Source organism: Henckelia pumila, chromosome 2, assembly GCF_033568475.1.
Source record: "Henckelia pumila isolate YLH828 chromosome 2, ASM3356847v2, whole genome shotgun sequence".
NCBI classification, from domain to species: Eukaryota; Viridiplantae; Streptophyta; class Magnoliopsida; order Lamiales; family Gesneriaceae; genus Henckelia; species Henckelia pumila.
In genome coordinates this window covers 176044212-176065546 of record NC_133121.1, presented here as the reverse complement: position 1 = coordinate 176065546, position 21335 = coordinate 176044212, and the positions used below count along the sequence as shown (strand labels likewise).

The 21335-nt window shown below is 36.1% G+C and overlaps 2 protein-coding genes across 2 annotated transcripts; both read right to left on the bottom strand.

Annotated features, from left to right (window-relative positions):
- Nucleotides 1-8076: 8076 nt before the first annotated feature.
- Nucleotides 8077-11773, bottom strand: LOC140879000 (potassium transporter 5-like). The gene is made up of 9 exons (XM_073282628.1): nt 11579-11773; nt 11239-11461; nt 10898-11146; nt 10733-10771; nt 10402-10662; nt 10263-10315; nt 9805-9919; nt 9452-9706; nt 8077-9258 (listed from the first exon to the last, which is right to left on the bottom strand). The coding sequence occupies exons 1-9, from the start codon at nt 11771-11773 to the stop codon at nt 8249-8251; spliced, it is 2400 nt and encodes a 799-aa protein (XP_073138729.1). The 3' UTR covers nt 8077-8248.
- Nucleotides 11774-19849: 8076 nt separating this feature from the next.
- LOC140878999 (uncharacterized) lies at nt 19850-20560 on the bottom strand. The gene has a single exon (XM_073282627.1). It carries the CDS (start codon nt 20558-20560, stop codon nt 19850-19852), a length of 711 nt encoding a protein of 236 aa, XP_073138728.1.
- Between the last annotated feature and the right edge of the window lie 775 nt (nt 20561-21335).

Sequence of the window (21335 nt, the reverse complement as noted above, 5' to 3'; positions counted from 1 at the left end):
CCTACAACACAAATAGTTGATTATGTTACTTATCTTGTTATACATGTGAAAATGTTGGAATGAATATATATAGTAAGAAATCTTTACAAATCTCAATTAAATCAAAACATAGACATGCAACTAGCTCCAGAATATATTCTTTGACTTCTAACATAAAACGAATTTAGTTCGATGATATTACCGGGAAGTTCTATGCTGTCCTTGGGGTTGCTACCCCAAGGGCAGATCAACGTCTGAGATTGATCTTCAAATCAATTGATTTGATCTGCAGATCATCTCATGACCGTTGATTTGGGCAGATGGGCAGCCCATCTTCCAGCTAAGAATTCCCCGATATTACCATAGGCGTTGGCAATCTTTTCTGTCGATTTGAAAACCATACGTCACCATAGGCGTTGGATTTATATTGGCTCCACCACTGATGGCCGGTACGTTGAAATGACCCAAGTCTGCAAACATGGCCTCAGTTCCTATTGAGAATGATAAACAAAAAACCATGGGTTTGCTAGTGACAGTTAGACAAATTCAAGTAGGTAAATTTTGATAACTTAAAAGAATGAAGAAAGATTTACTAATATAAGGAAGTTGAAAAAACAGTAAAGAAACAGAGGAGATGAGCTTAAATTCACACTACTTAATTGATAAACAAATAGCCTATATATACTAATACATAACTGAACGTTGAAGGAAAAATAAACACTAACCCACTAACTGCTAATGCACAATCCACTAATTACTAACTTCTTTGACTAAGTAAAACAAAGACCCATATGTAAACTAAATAAAACTATCAACATTCACTCCCTTAAACTGATGACCACAATCAGTTTAAAAAAAAAAACAAGTCAAACTTTGAAGCTCCTTGTGCAAACACCAAGTAGATTCCTCATCTTCTGAAAAACAGGAACCTTTAGAGATTTTGTTAAAATGTCAGCAATTTGGTCTTCACTCCTGCAGTAAACAAGTTTAATGACACCTTCATTTGTGAGATTCCTCAGGAAATGATATTTCACATCAATATGTTTACTTCGGCCATGTAACACTGGATTTTTTGAGAGCTTTATTGCTGAAGTGTTGTCACAAAAAATCTGTGTAGGTCCATCTTTCTTGAAATTCAGCTCTTTGATGATTTTCTTTAACCAAATGGCTTGACAAGCAAAGGATGTAGCAGGAACAAATTCAGCTTCTATAGATGATAATGTGACAATAGGTTGCTTCTTTGATGACCATGAAACAGGCCCTGTTCCTAACATGAAAACATACCCAGATGTACTTTTTCGATCATCTAAGTCTCCTGCATAATCACTATCTGTAAAGCCAAGAAGATGTGATTTTTCTCCAGTCTTGTAGAACAATCCATACTCCTTGGTTCCTTGCAAATAATGAAGAATTCTTTTTGCGGCCAAGAGATGAATCTCGGTAGGACAATCCATGTATCTGCTAATCATACTGACAGCATGCATTATGTCTGGTCTTGTAGCTGTCAAGTACATTAAACTCCCCACTATCTGTTTGTAAAGAATGTCATCAACCTTTTCTCCTTCATAATCATTCTTTAACTTCACCCCAAACTCAGATGGAGTACTTGCTGGATTGCAATCTTTCATCTGAAACTTGTTCAAGATATCTTGCACATACTTCTTTTGAGAAATAAAAATTCCAGCAGAAGATTGCACCACTTCAATGCCAAGAAAGTAATGCATCATTCCAAGATCAGACATATCAAATTCATTCATCATGGAATTTTTAAAACTTCCAAACATGGATGTATCATTTCCAGTGTAGATTAAATCATCTACATACAAACAAACTACGAGCATCTTCCCACTATCTTCTAACTTAATGAAAAGTGTATATTCATAAGGACATTTTTGAAATCCTTGCTCCAAAAAATAAGTTTCTATACGGTTATACCAAGCTCGTGGAGCTTGTTTTAACCCATATAGAGCCTTTTTTAATTTATACACTTTATGCTCGTAACCAAGTTTCACATAACCGGGAGGTTGATCAATAAATACCTCTTCTTTCAAATCGCCATGGAGGAATGCCGATTTTACATCCAATTGAAAGATAGGCCACGAGTTTTGGGCGGCCATTGCAATCAACGTTCTAATTGTATCATGCCTTGCTACTGGAGCAAATATTTCTTTGTAATCAACACCAAACTCTTGTTTGTAGCCCTTTGCGACTAAGCGTGCCTTGTATTTTTCAACCTCACCATTTTCCTTCAGCTTTGTCTTGTAAACCCACTTTACACCAATTGTTCTTTGACCTTTAGGTAGATCACATAGCTGCCATGTAGCATTTTTTTTCGATGGCTGCAATTTCAGCATCCATAGCCTTTCTCCATTTTGCTTCTTTGACAGCCTCTCCAAACATGGTAGGATCACAATCTGAGAACAAAGAAAAATGTGTAAGTGGGTCATCACTTTGGTCAAGTCCAGTTACCTCATAATTAGACATCCATCCTGGTCTTCTTCGAACACGATGTGGCCTTTGTGATTGAGCTAAAACTGGACTAATGTGATCATTTGGTATGGCTTCCTCTTCTTGCTCACCCTCCATAGGCTGCTGCTCTTGCTCATCATCATCAAAATCTGCTGGAATATTTTTTTTAACATCATTTTGAGCCCATGACCAGCTGGCTTTTTCATCAAATACAACATCACGACTAATAACAATTTTCTTGGTATTAGGATTGTATAGCTTATAAGCTTTTGACTTATCACTAACACCAAGAAATATACATTTTTCCCCTTTGTCATCAAGCTTCGTCCTCTTTACATCTGGAACATGGGCATAAGCAATACAACCAAAAATCCGGAAATGATCTACAGCAGGTTTCCTTCCACTCCATGCTTCCTCAGGTGTCATATTTTGAACAGAAAGTGTGGGACTTCTATTCAATATATGGACTGTCCAGTTTACTGCTTCGGGCCAGAAATTTTTTTGGAACTCCACTTGTTCTCAAAAGACTTTGCACCATATTCATTATAGTGTGATTCTTCCTTTCACATACTCCATTTTGTTGAGGCGTGTAAGCTGCTGTTAGTTGCCTCTTGATTCCATGAGTCTCACAAAAATTTGAAAACTCATTTGAATTGTATTCTCCACCACAGTCAGTGCGCAGAACTTTTATTTTTCTTCCAACTTCTTTCTCCACCAGCACTTTGTAGTTTTTGAAGGCTACAAAAGCTTCGGATTTTTCCTGCAGAAAATATACCCAAGTTTTTCGACTAAAATCATCAATGAAGGTAATTAGATACCTTTTACCTCCATTTGACTCTGGATTTATCGGGCCACAGATATCGGAATGAACTATCTCCAAAACTTATTTTGCTCTCCATGATTTCCCTTGAGGAAATTGATTACGGTGTTGTTTGCTAACAACACAATCTTCACAAACTTGGGAAGGAGGTACAAGTTGAGGAAGGCCCATCACCACATTTTTCTGTTGTAGAGTTCTCAATCCACCAAAATTTAGATGCCCATATCGAAAATGCCATAACCATGCTTCATCTTTCAATTTTGCATACAAACATGAATGAACTGTATTGTGGAGATAAAGTGGAAACATACGATTAGCCGTCATATGGACTTGAGCAATTAAGCCCAACTTTGCATCTTGAATCTGACATACTCCATCTTTGATAAAAATCTTATATCCTTTTTCTTGTAATTGACCCACACTAAGCAGATTGGTCTTCAAATCTGGCACTAAAAGGACATTAGATATAATGTGAGTAGAATTCCCTTTCGTTTGAATTGTTACCTTTCCTTTTCCCATAACAGAAATTGTAGAGTTGTCACCAAACTTAACAGAACTGCGAAAGGATTCATCCAAATCAGAGAATGCTTGCTTATCTCCGCACATGTGATTGCTGCAACCGGTATCTAAATACCACATGTTCTGTGGAGTTTTTTCCTTCTCATGGCACACCATCAACAGAGACTCTTCTTCTTCTTTTTCTGCAAAGTTAGTTTGATCTCCACTATCAAAAATGGTTGGGCATTCTGACTTGTAATTAACATACCTATGACATTTATAGTATTCAACATTCGATTTGTCTACTGACTTTGTTCTATTTGAAAAATGGCCTCCACGCCCTCTACCTCTTCCTCGAAAATGAGTCTCTTGATGATGATTTTGCTGCTGGTGCCAACTATCATTGTTGTTTCTACCTCCTCTGCCTTGACCTCTACCTCTTCCTCGACCTCGACCTCGACCTCTATCAATTCTACCATGTGTAGAATGACTTTGTGATATGACTTTCAATGCTTGTTCTTCCTTTTCTTGTTGATTTATTTTCTGTTCATGAACCAACAAAGAACTTTGCAATTCATCAATTGAAAGTGAATTTACATCATTAGCTTCTTTTATGGAGCACACAACAAAATTAAATTTTGGTGTCATGGATCGAAGAACTTTTTCAACAATGAGAACATCATCTATCTTGTCACCAAGGATCCGCATTTTGTTAACGATTGCCATCGTTCTTGCAAAATAATCTGTTACAGATTCTCCGGATTTCATTCGAAGCATTTCAAACTCCGAACGAAGTGCTTGAAGCTGCTGCCTCTTTGCCCTTGCTGTACCTTGATACTTCTTCTTCATGGAATCCCAAATATGATTTGCGGTATCCTTGCAAAGAATAGTTTCCAAAATTGAGCGGTCAATAGATTGGAAGAGATACTTCAGTCCCTCAAGTTCAATCTTTTGCGCATCTGTCAACACGATCCCTGCTGCTGGTTCTGCTACACCAGAAACAACAACCGTCCAATATTCTTTGGACCTTAAGAAATTTTCCATGAGCATACTCCAATGGTCGTAGTGACCGTCGAAGCGTGGAATAGCAGGCTGCACAAAATTTTCGAAAGCCATTAACAGGCTTTGATACCACTGATAACTTAAAAGAATGAAGAAAGATTTACTAATATAAGGAAGTTGAAAAAACAGTAAAGAAACAGAGGAGATGAGCTTAAATTCACACTACTTAATTGATAAACAAATAGCCTATATATACTAATACATAACTGAACGTTAAAGGAAAAATAAACACTAACCCACTAACTGCTAATGCACAATCCACTAATTACTAACTTCTTTGACTAAGTAAAACAAAGACCCATATGTAAACTAAATAAAACTATCAACAAATTTATGAGTAAATATAACCAGTGATGCATTAGCCTTTTCGCCGTTCATTTGGATGATTCTGTTTCGTTCCCAATAATATAATTTTTACCCTCATAAATAAAAATTTATCATAAAAAAATTACCATATTTCTTAGGCAAAAATTACAATTTCAATCATGTATATTTGTATTTTTGTGATTTTGATCATTTGTATTATTAAATTTCAATTTTAATTGTTTATCTTTTAATAACTGACTACCAAATATTTAGTCATTTGTCGGCGTGAGTCCTAATGTGACAATGCACAAATCAGCCCATGTCGGTAGCCACGTTGATGCCATGTCATTTGAAAAAAAAAAAAGACAGGTCTAAAATATGGTTTTGCCTATTTTTTCAAAATATTGATTATAAGTAGGAGTGTAAAAAAACCAATCCAGTTCGTGAGATTTTCGAGCAAGTTTGGAAATTTTGATTTGTATTTGAAGTTCTCAAATTCGAGTCGAACATCTTCGAACTTTTTTTGTAGCCGAATTCGAGTCCAAATTATATTGTTAGATGATTTGAAAAATATTTGATATTTGGCATTTGAAACAAAAATTATAATATTTTCCAATTAAGATTCGAATTGAGTTTAAGATCGAATATATATTTCGGTTGAACCTTGAATTATTCATCATATTCGGCTCGATTCGGTTCGTTTATGCCTATAATTACAAGTGGATGTATCGAATGTGATAAACAACAGGCATTTGATATATAGTCAAAATTTGAACAATTGTCTTTTCAAGAAGAATAAATTGGATCTTGTACATGAAGCTTCGGTTCACATTAATAATTTTGTTAGCCTATATTGCTCTCAAGACTTTTGTGGTAACCTAATAAAGTGCTAAACTTTAAATTGTTAAAATCTCAATTACTATTGATGCATAGAACAAGCAAGCACATTGCTGGTTAGGACAAAGATTATCTAAATCATCTGAAGAAAAGTCCAAAAAGGAATTATTGGAATTCACTTCTCTCTGAGTTTTCTTAAAGAGCTTTTGCAGTCTCTAAAAAAAGTGATTTTTTAACGAGTTTGTTAAAAAAAACCATAATCATATTTTTTTTGAAATCGAAAACACTACTCTAATTGTTTTCAAACCCGAACCAAGTTCGAAATTGTTGAAATAAATTTCAAATGAAATTTGTGCCGAAATTACTTTGTTACGAGCATGTCTCAAGTGAGACGACAGATCGATCTAAACTATATTTACAATGAAAAGTAATACGTTTGTCATAAAAAAAATAATATTTTTTCTTGAATCAGATCAAATAAAAGATATGTCTCATGATATTGATTGTGAGACTGTCTCACATGAGTTATTGTGTTTCATTAAATAGCTATCGTACCACGTAATTGGATGAGTTTCTGTAATAAAGAGTGAGGATCTAACAAATTGGAATTAGAGTCTGTCCCCAAAAGATGTTCCGGAACTTAAATATAGTTTTTAAGGAAAATTGAGTATATCACTCATGTGAAATCTTGAGTTTGCTGAAAACCCTGATGAAATTTTTTTGAACTAATAACCCCATGTGATTACAGATTGGGATAGCACACGCACGTGCTATATTTTGTACTACATGCATAGTTAGTTGCGAATATCCAAGTCTTTTCAATAAAAAAATGTCTAAACTACCCTTAAATGACTATTATAAACTCTTATATCACCATTTATTGAACATGTTAATTAAAACATTAATGCATTAACTTATATCTCCAATTAAATTTATTTACACAATAATTTTAATTAATGTAAATATTAAATTTTATTTAAAATATGATTAAACTTATTACTTAATTTAATGTAATAATTCAATTTATTATTAAAACATATTTCGCGTTTAACTAATATTAAATAAAATAATTATATATAAATTTCATTGTTATTTAATTAAAGTTTGATTATTTCATTTAATTAAATATAAAATTATAAAACAAAAAGTAATTTAATTATTTATTTAAGTAGGAGACATTTTGTCATTTTTATTTTTATTTGATTAACTTCTGAATTAGGGTGTGTGTGGATCTGGAATCAACGAGAGTTATTAAGTCAAAAAATTATCAACGAACTCGAATATTCACAGAGCTAAAATATGAAATTTCCCATGTTTTCATCGCTGTGTAGGTTTAATTGAAAGACAATCAAATGATCAATATATATATATATTTTTTTGTTTGAACAACAAATGATCAATATTAGGGTTAAGGTCAAAATCGAATTGGAGTGGGCTGGCCCAAAATGGGACTACTATAGGCTGCTTCTAAACTTTGTTTTAGAATGAGGCCCATGCACAGTGTTTTATGCATCCATGTGCAGGACCATTTCGAGGTTTGATGATGGGTCACGGATTTCAGCCCACTTAATACATATCACCTAAGCCACTTCGAATGGCCCAACATTATCTTAAGTTGCTTGTCGCCCACAAACTGTTTGAAGAAATGCGAAAACGAAACAAAGATGGTCTAGTGTTGAGAATATAAAAAAGGGAAATTGCATATATCACCCTTGTGAAATCTCGGGTTTGCTGATAACCTCCTATGAAATTTTTTTAAGCTAATAATCCCCTGTGATTCTAGATTTATAGCATGCACACCATTTTCAGCTAAAAAATGTCGAAAATACTCTTGACTTTTATGAACTCTTTAATTTATCATTTATTTACGTAGGGGTATTTTCGTCATTTTTTAGCTGAAAATGGTGTATATGCTACAAATCTAGAATCACAGGGGGTTATTAGCTTAAAAAATTTTCATAGGGGGTTATCAGCAAACCCGAGATTTCACAAGGGTGATATATGCAATTTCCTTTTTAAAAAATACAAGCTTTTACATTTTCTTGACTATAAAACAGTTTTCGAAGGGATATATAGGCATGTCAGTACGATGTCACTGGATCGAATCAGATATAATGTTAAACAAATCCCGGGTGTGAAGTAACGAAATCAATGTCATAGCCCGCATATTTTGACACGATATAACATGATGAACGAAACAAAAAATTACAATTGAAAAAGGAAAAACATACCATTGAACCAAATGAACAAAATGCAAGCGTGAGTCTCTGTGAGAATTCAAACTTCATATGTCATTCCAACTTTAAGAAGCCTTTTCTGGGGAATAGCCAGCATTTTCCCTCCATGCCTAAAGTTCTTCCTTAGGAATGTGTAAGCATAGTTTATTACTATCTTCTTGAGCAAAGACGAGTCCTTTTTCGCCACCACTTCTGCTTCTCCTATCAAATAAAACACACCCTGATCCCTAGCTTTATCGATAAATCGCATTTGTTCTTCTTCTCCCGGGAGCAGGGGCGGCGAAATGTTCACTCTTTTGTCATCCAAACCAACAGGCGTAGTCGCTGTAGAAGTAGTTGATCCTTCAGCTAATAAATCCGGATTAGGAACGTTTTCGTCCTCATGTTCATGTTTATGCTTATGCATCATCTCCTTTTCAATGATTGCTTCGTGTATAGCATGTTCCTGCGTTATGAACTCCTTTAAGTTCTGCACTAGCTGCTGTTCAAACTCTTTTGGTTCCTCGATTGGATCCTTGTATCCATACCTTACAACACAACGGTAAACATAGTTTTCTCTTGGTTCAACTTGTCTAAACAAAAATCGCTCCTCAAGCGAGACGTTGCTGATAGGAATGGCCTTTATTGAGACCATTACCATCAAAGAATGAATAGAAGGGAAATTAGAAACAAAGTGAGAAAATATTGGTGGGATTCCTTGAACTAGTTCAGAATAAAGAAGCCCAATTCCTGGTAGCCTCTTTATGTCCATGTTTTTAGCCAAGTCCCTGACATACACACTAGAAACCTTATTTTTCATCTCGAACATGTAGCGTTGCTGCTGCGAATAATGCCATGTACCCATCATTATCATAAGCACTAGAGAGAAAGCCAATGGGAGATATCCTCCTTGGCTAAACTTGTACAGAACGGATGATAGATATATCAACTCCACCGACATGAAAACGATAAAGAACAAGCATATCCACCAAATTCTAGTTTTCCATATAAAGAGCATTATCAATGTAACCAGAGATGTTGTTATCAACATCACCGAAACAACAGCTATACCTACAAAATAGTTTATTATGTTACTTATCATGTTATATAGGTGAAAATGTTGGAATGAACATAGGAAAAAATCAATACAAATCACAATAAAAGCAAACACATAGATATTGCAATAGTCATACTAATGTTAAACTAGTTGCAGAATATATTCTCTGACTTCTAATATAAAACTAAGTTAGTTCGATGATATTACCATAGGCGTTGGCAATCTTTTCTGGCGATTTGAAACCATACGTCACGATGACACAAGCAATCATGAGAAAGTAATTGATATCAGGAATGTAGACTTGCCCCTCATACTTGGCAGAAGTGTGAACAACTTTTACTCTTGGAAAACAACTTAGACTCAGGGATTGGGAAACGATGGCAAATGCTCCAGATATCATAGCTTGACTGGCAATAACGGCTGCAGCAATAGCCACAACAAAAGTTGGCCAATAAAGTGGACCTGTATCATATATATAGATATAAATGTTCATATCTGACTCAAAACCATATGAGATTTTGTATTCTGTTTGCATTGGAATGTCGAAGAGAGAAGTTAACCTGGTATGGAGTCATAAAATGTGTGTTTTACATGATCAGGAAACTTGGAAAGGTAGGCAGCTTGTCCAATATATGCAGTGAGGATAGCAGGAAAAACAATTCCAGAGAAACTTATCTGACATTATGCGAAAAAAGAAATTCTCTTTGGTTTGAGCGAAAGGAGCATGATAATTAAATATGTTCAAGATTTTATAAACTCTTTCAAGTTTCTACAAATAATCATTCCCTTATACGTTGTAACATGATGTTCTTGTTTTAAATACGCAGGGCAAATACTTTATACAATATATCGGTCCAAGCCTCACTAACAATGAGCTCAGTCCATTCTTGTTCTTTTTTATGTAAACTTATGGCTCAAGTTTCCAGCCAGAGAATTATGATAAATGCATGATCATTGCAAATTCCTCCAGTAAATCGACGTGGCATAAAGGAACTATACTATACTATACTATACTCACTTGTATGGCCGGTACGTTGAAATGACCCAAGTCAGCAAACATGGCCTCAGTCCCTATTGAGAATGATAAACAAAAAACCATGTGTTAGCTAATGACAGTTAAACAAATTCAAGTAGATAAATTTATGAGTAAATATAACCAGTGATGCAAAGCACAACTCCACCAAGAGATATCCACGCTTTGTGACCATTTCTTTGGAAATATTTCACGATATACAGCGGATTGAAAGCTCGTAAAACACGAGTTTCATGCTTGATTAAGTTGTAGGCACCGATTCCACTAATAAGTAAAAACCATAAGCAGATTGCAGGAGCAAAGGTGTAGCCCACTTTATCAGTGCCGAACCGTTGCACGTAGAAGAGAGCAATCAATATGACGATTGAAATGTACACAACATCATCTGTGAATTTACATACAAACTTCATGAAGCCAAAGATGAAAGCAAACACGAAGAAAAATATTGCACCTACCTTGCCTCAGGCCATTGATTCCACTTACAGCAGAAAGGACTGCAAATTCGATTAATAAACAAATGATGTAAACCAATTACCACTTAATTAATCTAAAAAAAAAAACCCATTTTATTCTACCCCATATCCAAATTTTTATTAACTTATGTTCGGGGATATATATACCTGAGATGCAGGGTGTAAGAACACCATCACCTATGACCATGGAGGTTCCAAGAATCGTGGCGAGGAAAAGCACGAGTTTCGCGGTTTTGCTCTTCTCAAGCTGCTCTTTGATCTTCCGAGCCCGGTTTAAGTTGGCGGAAGGGGTTTCGAGTTTGTAGTTTGAAAGTTGGGTGTCTTCAGGTTGACCATTTGGTATCAAACTCACGTCAGCAAACCGACATATCAAGGAATACAGGGCAAATGTTCCCCCTGCAGCAAGCACCCGTAGTCAAAGTCTTTTTATTTTTATTATTTTATTTTTTAGTTGGGAAATTTGGGAATGATATAGAAAGCATATATACCATCGCCATTATCGTTAGCCCTCAAAACAAGGAAGACATATTTGACCATAGGAATAAGCACAATGGTGTAAATGATGAGCGAAAGAACTCCAAGTATATCGTCGTTATGGCGAATCCCTTCGGGGAAAGCAGAGGAGAACACGTACAATGGCGAGGTCCCGATGTCTCCGTATATGACTCCCACGCTCTGGAAAGCTAGAGTCAAGATCCTGCTCCAGCTCTGCTGCACAATATATATACAAAGAATTCAGTAGACAAACTTCCATGTTACATGCAAGAAAAATGAGACTGCATATATATATATAGAACAGAACATAGAGGAAAGAAACTAGGAGTGAACCTGGTCGGAGGGGCCGCCACGAGCCGCCGGTTTAGAAGAGACATTTCCGGCCTCTATATTGAACGAGTCGACTCGGCTCCGCACGAGCCGCGAAGCTTTTGCTTCTTCTTTCAAATGGGTATTTAGTTCTGGTACCGCAGCTTCCTCGTTCTGATGATAGTGTTGATCATGAGAATCGACTTCACGATCTTCCATCGATGGTTCTTTAATTTGGAGCTCGTTAGCTAGCTGCATACTGATTTGCTTCATATATATATATATAGGATATTGATTAAAGCGTGTGGGGGTTTTCGAATTTCGATGAGCATGGAAATTTTTTTGGGTACATGAGTGGTGGGTCAATATTTTACTCCACCGGGTGAATCTCGCCCGTTGTAGCCTTCACCAAAATTTATGACATCACTCCTAACTTTTCTAAAGAAGACTTAATTATGCTACAAACAAACAAAAATTATACTCGAGTAATAATTGAATATTTTATAATAGAGTTATTTACATCAGACATCCCTGTAAAATATTAAAAACATACACTTTTCTCCTGTGAAATTCTAATAGGCCTATCTTCAACCCTAACCTTTTAAAAAATTAGCACACTCGCCCCTTCAGATGATTGATTGTTGCGCACGCGCCTCTCATGCGACTGGACAAAGATTTTGATATATTTTTTGCACCAAATACCCCTGTGAAATATTAAAAATGCATATTTGACCCCTGTGAAAATAATTTTTAAATCTATTCAACCTATAATACACAATTTTTATTAAAATTTAATTATAAAATATTTAGCAAACACTTTTCGTTTTATTAAATTTTTTTTTAAATTTAAATTTATTATGATTATATAATTATTTTCTAAAAAATATTATTATTTTATCTTGTTATCATTATTTTATTAAACTTTCTTCTTGTTTCCAACTTTTCAATTAAAAATGCATTCATAAACAAGATTTAAATACCTAAAAGTACCAAAATATTAAATCAAAATGATAATTTCATGCATATTACTTTTCAATTTAGGATTACAGATTTTTGAACCAAAATCTAAATTTTTTAAAATGCATTGCAGAATTTGCATTAAAAAAATAATACACAATATTTATTAAGATCTAATTATAAAATATTTTTCAAACATTTTTAATTTTATTTAATTTAAATTTTTAATTTTTAATTAATTTATTTCTAAAAAAATTATTACTTTATCTCGTTATCATCATTTTATCAAATCACTTCGTGTTTTCAACTTTTTCATTAAACATGTTTCATAAATAAGGATTTAAATATCTAAAAATACCAAAATATTAAACCAAATGATAGGTTCATGAATGTTACTTTTTCGATTTAGAATTATATAAGCATGTTATTTTTTTATTATTTATTACAAATTGTGCAATGCATATTCTCAAAAAATTTAAATTTTAGTTTAATAATATGTGGTTTTAAATCGAAAAAGCAATATGTTTAAACATATCGGTTTATTTCAATATTTTGGTACTTGAAATTATTTAAATACTTGTTTATGAATGCATGTTTAATGAAAAAGTTGGAAACAAGAAGAAAGTTTAATAAAATAATGATACAAGATAAAATAATAATATTTTTTAGAAAATAATTATATAATCATAATAAATTTAAAATTAAAAATAAAATTAATAAAACAAAAAGTGTTTGCTAAATATTTTTTAATTAGATTTTTAATAAAAATTGTGTATTATGGGTTGAATAGATTAAAATTTTTTTCACAGGGGTCAAATATGCATTTTTAATATTTCACAGGGGTATTTGGTGCAAAAAAAAATATCAAAATCTTTGCCCAGTCGCATGAGGGGCGCGTGCGCAACAATCACTCATCTGAAGGGGCGAGTGTGCTAATTTTTTAAAAGGTTAGGGTTGAAGATGCCTATTAAAATTTCACAGGGGATAAGTGTGCATTTTCAATATTACACAGGGGTGTTTGGTGCAAATAACTCTTTTATAATATTTATGGTAGGTTGGGACGGTCTCATGAAATTAGTGTACAAGTAGGGATGTCAACGGGGCGGGTTTGGAACGGGTTTGGGCAAACCCGAGACCCGTCCCGCCTCCCTGTGGACCCGCCCCGCCTCGCCTCGTGGACTCAGCGGGTTCAATCCAGGTTAGATTCGTTGGACCCGCCAAATTAAATATAATTTAAATTATATTAAATAAAAATTTTAAATAAGTTAAAAAATTAACAAATTATTATTAAATTTATTTTAAAATTTATATTAATAATATTTAAGATAAAAAATGTTTTTACAAGTTAAAATATATCATTTTAATTTACATAATAATTAATAAACTAAGGAAAAATCATAATAATATATTTTCATATTAAAAATATCATAATATATTAAAATTATTAAAATCCTAAAATATTATAAAATCAAATTAGGGATAAAATATTGATTATGTAATATAAATAATATAATTATATATTTTTAATATATATACATATATAATTTATATTTATATTTAATATATATATATTTTGGCGGAGCAAGTTCGGTCAAACCCGAGACCCGTTCCAAACCCGCATCTGGACTCGCTTGGCAGGGTTTAAACCCGCCCCGCCAGGCCGGGTTCAATGCAGGGTCGGATTTAGACCCGACTCATTGTTATCCCTATCTACAAGTGGTTTTCAATATAATAGTTTCTCATGTGTTGGTTCAAAAAAAAAAAAATAGTTTCTGTATATTAAAATATTCCAAGAAAGATTTAATGTTCTTTAAAAGTGGAATCATGATAATTTATTTCTTAAGATCGTGTAGATTTCTTTTCCCTAAATAATTATATACATCAATTTTGATTTCGAAAAACAGCCAATTCGGTCATTTAAGTACTAACTTGTCATGTTTGCTTTATTTAGTCCCATGAGTTGTCAGAGTTGTGGTTTATTGATGTAACTTTGTCATTTTACGGGAAGAATGAATAATCAATGTACATATAAATAAGACTAAGGGTTTTATTAAAGGTGTTAAAATGGGCTAGCCGGATGGACCGACCCATAACCCGTCACAACTCACCATTGGGCAGGGTGGCCCACCTTTTAGGCGGGTTGGGAAAACAACAACCCAACCCACCTATTTTAGGTGGAGAGGTGGGTCAACCCAGCGGGCTCACGTGTAAATTTGCGGGTTTTTTGCGGGCTAACCCGCAACCCACCACAATCCATCATTAGGTGGGGCGGTGCGGGCCGACCCACCTTTTAGGCGGATTGGGAAATTGTCAACCCAATCCACCAATTTTGTATGGCGAGGCGGGCCAATCTGACGGACCTAACCCATTTGACACCTCTAGATTTTACGTATTTAACAACGTATGAAAAATGAAAGTGAAGAGGCAAAACAACTATAAATTAAAGTTGAGAGTTTTAGAGTAACGAATATTTTATGCTCCCGCTATCTCATTTATTTAGGCTATATTTTTTTTTCATTCGTCTAAATATATAGTTTAGTTTCTATATTTATTAATATCATTAACTACTTGTACAATTATTTTATTTTATTAAAATATTCATTAAATAATACTGGTAAAATGAGAAATTCATTTTTAAAACTTACTTTCTCAAATATTTTCTTAATATGTGCGAGAACACACACTTGTCTATTAATATGCGAGGGAGGAAATAATATTCATGGGTAGGTTAGATCGGTCTCATAATAGTTTTTGTGTTTTTTTTTAAAATATTCTAAGAAAAATTTATAATACATTTAAAAACAAATATTCTAAAATATCAAGAGAGCATGCATGATAAGTAGGAATAAGATAGGAATGAAATAAACATTCTCGTCTCATTCTCTGTACCAATGTTGGGTATGACATTAATGATAATGTTCATTCTAATGTGAATGACCACTCCCATATTTATGAGAGTAGACATTCCATCAATTTATGATGAAAATGGTCGGTCACACTTTTAATCCTTCCATATTTATAAAATATTTTCCTTATTATAAATTTAACTAATATAAATCTATATCTTAATAATAATAATATTTTATCATTATTATAAAAATAAAATATTTAAAATAATAATAATGAAATAATAATATTATCACACAAATCACTAGCATCTATAAATATAAAAATAATGATAATTGAATAATGATTATAATATTAACAATTAAAATTAATAATCATGTACCAATAATAAAAAATAAATAATAAAATAAAATAATTGTTAAATAATAATTATTATAATATTTTATTGAAATAAAATTATTTAAAAAATAAAATACTAATAATATTAAAATTAAGATTAATATTTATATTAGTTTTATGATAACAGTAATTGTATAATAATTGATATAGTATTAATATCTATAAATTTAATTATTTAATTTAATAATAATAATAAAATATTTTTAGTCGATATTATTTTGAATTTTTGTTAATAAATTATTAATTTGATAATTAAAAATAATTTAATTTCATTTTGTTTCATTTTTCTGACATCATTTAAATGAAATATTTCTATTCTTATTCCACTTGAACGATGATTCTACCAATCATAGCCTTAATGTTCTTTAAAAGTGGAATCATGATCATTTATTTCTTAAGATCGTGTAGGTTTCTTTTCCATAAATAATTATATACACCAATCTTGATTTTCGAAAAGGGACCATTTCAACTACTTTCAAAAATAGCTAGCCAATGTGGTTTATACATGTAACTTTGTCATTTTGCATGAAGAATAAATAATCAATGTACATAAACAAGATGAAGGATTTTACGTATTAACAACGTATGAAAAATAAAAGTGAAGAGGCAAAACAACAATAAAGTTGAGAGATTTAGAGTAAAACATCTATCGATCTTCCATTAATAATAGAATGATAACATTTCTTGCAAAGAACAACGTGAACCCATGTAACAAAGCGAAACAAAAGATGGTTTAAAAATATCAATAATTCACCTCGATCATACGTATATAGATCGAAAAGAAGAACGTATTAACTCAAATAATCCAATCCAACATCATAAAAATCATAATAGTTTATTAGTAAGATTCATTCCTTGGGAGACGACGAGGGAAGAGACGGCGGAACCGGTGGAATCACCAGACTAAAGGCCCGACGCCATTTATACTGTCCTGCATCTTTAACAACATTATTAGAAGTCTTGACAACTCGGGAAACCCTTTCCCACATGTTGTAAGATAGAAAAACATGACTGTATCCCAAGTAGACCATGTCGGGGTCGAACGGATGGAAAAATATGGGCTGTAGCCTGATCTGGTTTCTCAATGTCCCGATCTCGTGACGGATATCTTTCACAACATTGGTAGTGCTGGCCGCATGTTGCAACAACCAATTGTCTCCGCACCCGTAATCTTTCAGCACCCAAACTCTCAGGCTCGACTCAGTAGATTCTAGATATCTTAGACGCCCGTCGTGAGCGCCGCACATCCCGACGGGCTGCTCATTCCTCCTGTTGGTAGGAAGAGGGATGACGCGGAGTGTGCCATGTGGGGTTCTGTGGGGATCATATGCGACTATCCCAACGTATGAGAGTTTCATCCAATGTAGGATCCCACCAACATCAACGGGCGTCGGATACACATTGCAATCAGGCGCATCATACTTGATGATGGTTTGCTAAACCGGGGCCCGGGCTGTCAGGGTAGTAAAGTAGGTCTGACGAGATGATCGGGCTAACGAGAATGATAAGTGGTCCGTCCTTTTCCGATTGAGGTAATCTGCACGCAAGGAAAGAAACGAAAGCACGTTAGTGGAACGCCGGAAAGTTTTCCGACGGGGCCACTCCGATGCTTAAGTCAGGCTCAGAAATGGAATGGGCTTTAGGAAAAATGAATATAGTGTTTTTGAGATCTCTAGTGAACATACCTCTACAAATACCTATGGCAAGGTATTTATAGGTCTTGGAGTGAGAGAGTCACTCCGCATTTCCAGAGTAGTGACCACGATCTGGGTCGTGGGTGCAGGAGTTGCACACGTTTATCTATCACGCACGATGAAATCGAAAGGTTCGGGATGATGGCAATCGTGGGGATCGTGCCCTTGAGAAATGGGCATTGTCTACATCATGAAGACCTGGTCTTCCCGGGCTCCTGAGGCTCCTGGTCTGCCTTTGTTATGGTGACCAGCCCTGACACCCCTGCCTTTGCATAGCTCTGCTACCCCTGGCTTACCGGGGTATCACCACTCCTCCCTAAAATAGTCGGGCTAGAGCCTTACTCGCTGACCTGACTAGCAGCCCTGATTCCCTTGCCTTTGTATAACTCTGCTACCCCTGGCTTACCGGAGTATCACCACTTTTCCCTAAAATAGTCGGGCTAGAGCCTTACTCGCTGTCCTGACTAGCAGCCCTGACTCCCTTGCCTTCGCATAGCTCTGCTACCCCTGGCTTACCAGGGTATCACCACTCTTCCCTAAAATAGTCGGGTTAGAGCCTTACTCGCTGTCCTGATTAGCAGCCCTGAATCCCTTGCTGTCGCATAGCTCTGCTACCCCTGGCTTACCGGGGTATCACCACTCTTCCCTAAAATAGTCGGGCTAGAGCCTTACTCGCTGTCCTGACTAGCAGCCCTGACTCCCTTGCCTTCGCATAGCCCTGCTACCCCTAGCTTACCGGGGTATGACCACTCCTGATGCGCTTATCTTAAGGGATTGGAGAAATATATTTTCATATATTTCAAAAATGTGATAGGGCTGACGTCAACCCTAGAATTTTGAAAAGACGAGCAGGGGTCAGTGGACGTTACCTGTCCTTTCACCTGCCCGCATCATCATTACCCTGCCCGGTTCAACTTCCCAAGCTCATCCTCACCATCCGATCATGTTTAAATCTACGGCCTGGATGTAAGTTCGTCATCTATAAATACTAAACCCCCTCCTTCATTTTTTAATTTCTCTGTTCACGCATTCCTTCCTTGCTTCTAAATTTCTCCGGCTCCGACGATTCTGCATTTCAAGCTAGACTTCCTTGATTTTTCTCGCATCTACCCTCTTTGCTGTAAGTTTTCCCCTTCTCCTCTACTATATTTTCCCCTTATTTTATCTTTTCCCATTCAAATAATGTCGGAATCCGCCTCCTCAACTTCTGGGGCCAATGCTCGTGGCTCTGCCGGTGTAGAGTCCGCAGCGTTGCGCCATGATTCTCCTTCTCCTATTACTTCTGTTGCCCAGGCGAACACATCCTTGTTCCGGATGAGGCAACTTTTCAATTGCTCGGCCAAATTTGTTTCTAAGTCCCGGGCAATCTTGACGGACTTCCCTGCTTGTCCGAGCACCAGCTCCACCTCTTCATACTCGCCCTTGGATTCCTCCACGGAACAAACTTCTCTTCCTCCTTGACCTCCCTGTTTCCCGATCTGTCTCGTCCTTTTGTAATCTACTTTAACTGTCTCGGCATAACACTTTCGGGAAGAAGGTTGATCTCCTCGAACTTCTCCTACCTTATCTCCCACGGGAAATTTAATCTTCTGATGATAAGTTGAAGCCACAACTCGGAAGGCATTCATAGCCGGCCTCCCCAAGATGACGTTGTAAGAGGATGGTGCTTCAACCAACGTGAACCTCGTCATGACCGTCTTCTTCCCATCTCCGGATCCCAAGGTTATGGGCAGCAACATTTCCCCTTGAGGATGTATTGTGTGCCCAGCAAATCCGTACAGGGCAGTTTTTACTGGGCTCAACTCATACCCCTGCAGATCTATCTGCTCGAAGGCGTCCTGAAAAAGGACATTCACCGAGCTTCCTGAGTCTACAAACACCCTTCGTATATCATAATTAGCAATCCGAGCTTGTATAAGCAAGACATCATTATGTGGCAGGTTCACTCCTTCCAAGTCTCAGGGTCCAAATGTGATGATTGACCCTGAATCCTGTCTCCTTTCCTCCAACGCCAAACTCTCATTCTGACTCCAAGATTTTCTAGCCCGGTTTGAGTCTCCGTCAGTAGATCCCCCTGATATCATGTTAATGACACCTTTGGTTGGCCCATCTCCCGATTTTCTATCTTCTTTCGTAGAATCTATCTCTTGTTTCCCCTTTTCCCGGGAAGGAATGACATCCCGGGGGGGGGGGGGGGAACCGACACCTGTGACCCCCGAAACCAAGGCAGACTTCGGGGCTTTTTTTGGACCGGCTTACCATCTCTAGTATAAGGCAACTGATGTCTCTGCTGCAACGTTCGGCATTCCCGGGTGTCATGGGTGCATTCCTGATGAAGTGCACAGTCCTATCTCGTATCCCTCGATGCGGTGCATACCGGGACAACCGCCCCATGGGATCATGATTTTCCCTGCTTCTTCCTTGATCCCGGCCTCCCTCCCTCCGGGCTACCTCCTTTTTTTTTCTTCTGAGCTTCCTCCATGTTAATGTATTTCTTGGCTCGAGCCAACAAATCCTCAAAAGTTCGGGGTGCTTTTTTCACTAGTGATTTGAAAAATTCCCCCTCTCGAAGACCTTGGGTGAAGGCAGTGATCTTGGTCTCCTGAGCGCAGGTCGGGACCTCCAAATCAATCTTATTGAACCTTTTGATGTAGGTTCGTAAAGATTCCTCTCCTGACTGTTTTGCTTCAAATAGGCTATAGGCAGTCTTCCTATACCTCTTGCTACTGCTGAAGTGCTGCAAGAACACTTGCTTGAATTCTGCAAACGATCGAACACTCTGTGGCTCCAACTTCTCAAACCACCTTTGGGCAGAATCCACCAAAGTGGTTAAGAAGACTTTGCATTTGATCTTATCCCCATAGCAATGCAGCATAGCTACATTCTCAAAACAAGCCAGGTGCTCCTCTGGATCAGTGCTCCCATCATACTCCCGGATTTTTGCCGACTTGTAATGAGATGGCAAGGGCTCCTCTATCACCTCATGTGAAAAAGAGCAACCCGGGATCTTGATAGACCAGGCCATTTTGGGATCCTCTTCTTCCAACTTCTGTATCTTCCTCCTAAGTTCATGTAATTCGTCCGCCACAGAAGGCTGTATTGAGTGCATCCAAGAACTTTACTCTTCTTCACCTTCTCTGGCTCGGGCACCAGGGTTCGGATTACCCCGGTTTTCTTCTTCTTCCATTGTGATTTCCTCTGATCATGGCTGCTTTGTAGCTGCTAAGGATTTCTGTATCATATCCTGCACATATGATTCGAGCTGCTCCAGAGGAATAACAATGTTCCGGCCCTGCTGGGGGCCTTCCGAGGGTGTTTGTTCATGAGAAGCCATATCTACGTCTATAGAACAAGCTTTTCCACAGACGGCGTGTAGCGACCCAGCCCGGGTCCACTACCTAATCAGAGTTTAGGAGCATAATTAAACATGCATTAAATAAATTACTGCGGAAGACTTAAATTAAAACAGACCAGCAGAATACAACCGGATAAATAAATTCGATTATACAACCTAATCGAAATAAATAACCCTAAAGGCAAAACCTACAGCTAAATCCTGCTGTCTTCACTGGTCACTGGCTACTCCAAGCTCCTGGTGCCCAACCATGTACCTATAACTGCCCCGTCGAATGGGGTGTCCAGACATACAGAAACAGTGGACGTGAGCTCTAAGCTCAATACGAAAGCAATGATATATATGTGTTTGAATAATTATTATGTAAGACCGACTATTACAATTGAAAAGTAATACTTCATCATTCTCTTCAATTTCAAAAATATTAAAAAAAAATACATCTCGCATTTTCTTTGAAAATACATGTATGATACTTTTTTAAAAATATTTCAAAAAAATGTTTTACAAACACTGAATTTTTTTTTAATAA

Excerpts from the sequence above, each read along its gene's own strand:
- LOC140879000 (XM_073282628.1), bottom strand. The coding sequence starts at position 11,773 with ATGGAAGATCGTGAAGTCGATTCTCATGATCAACACTATCATCAGAAC. Across the intron at positions 11,147-11,238 it reads GGCTAACGATAATGGCGATG|GGGGAACATTTGCCCTGTAT; the intron begins GTATATATGCTT and ends TGCTTGCTGCAG. Across the intron at positions 9,259-9,451 it reads AAAGATTGCCAACGCCTATG|GTATAGCTGTTGTTTCGGTG; the intron begins GTAATATCATCG and ends ACTATTTTGTAG.
- LOC140878999 (XM_073282627.1), bottom strand. The coding sequence starts at position 20,560 with ATGCACTCAATACAGCCTTCTGTGGCGGACGAATTACATGAACTTAGG.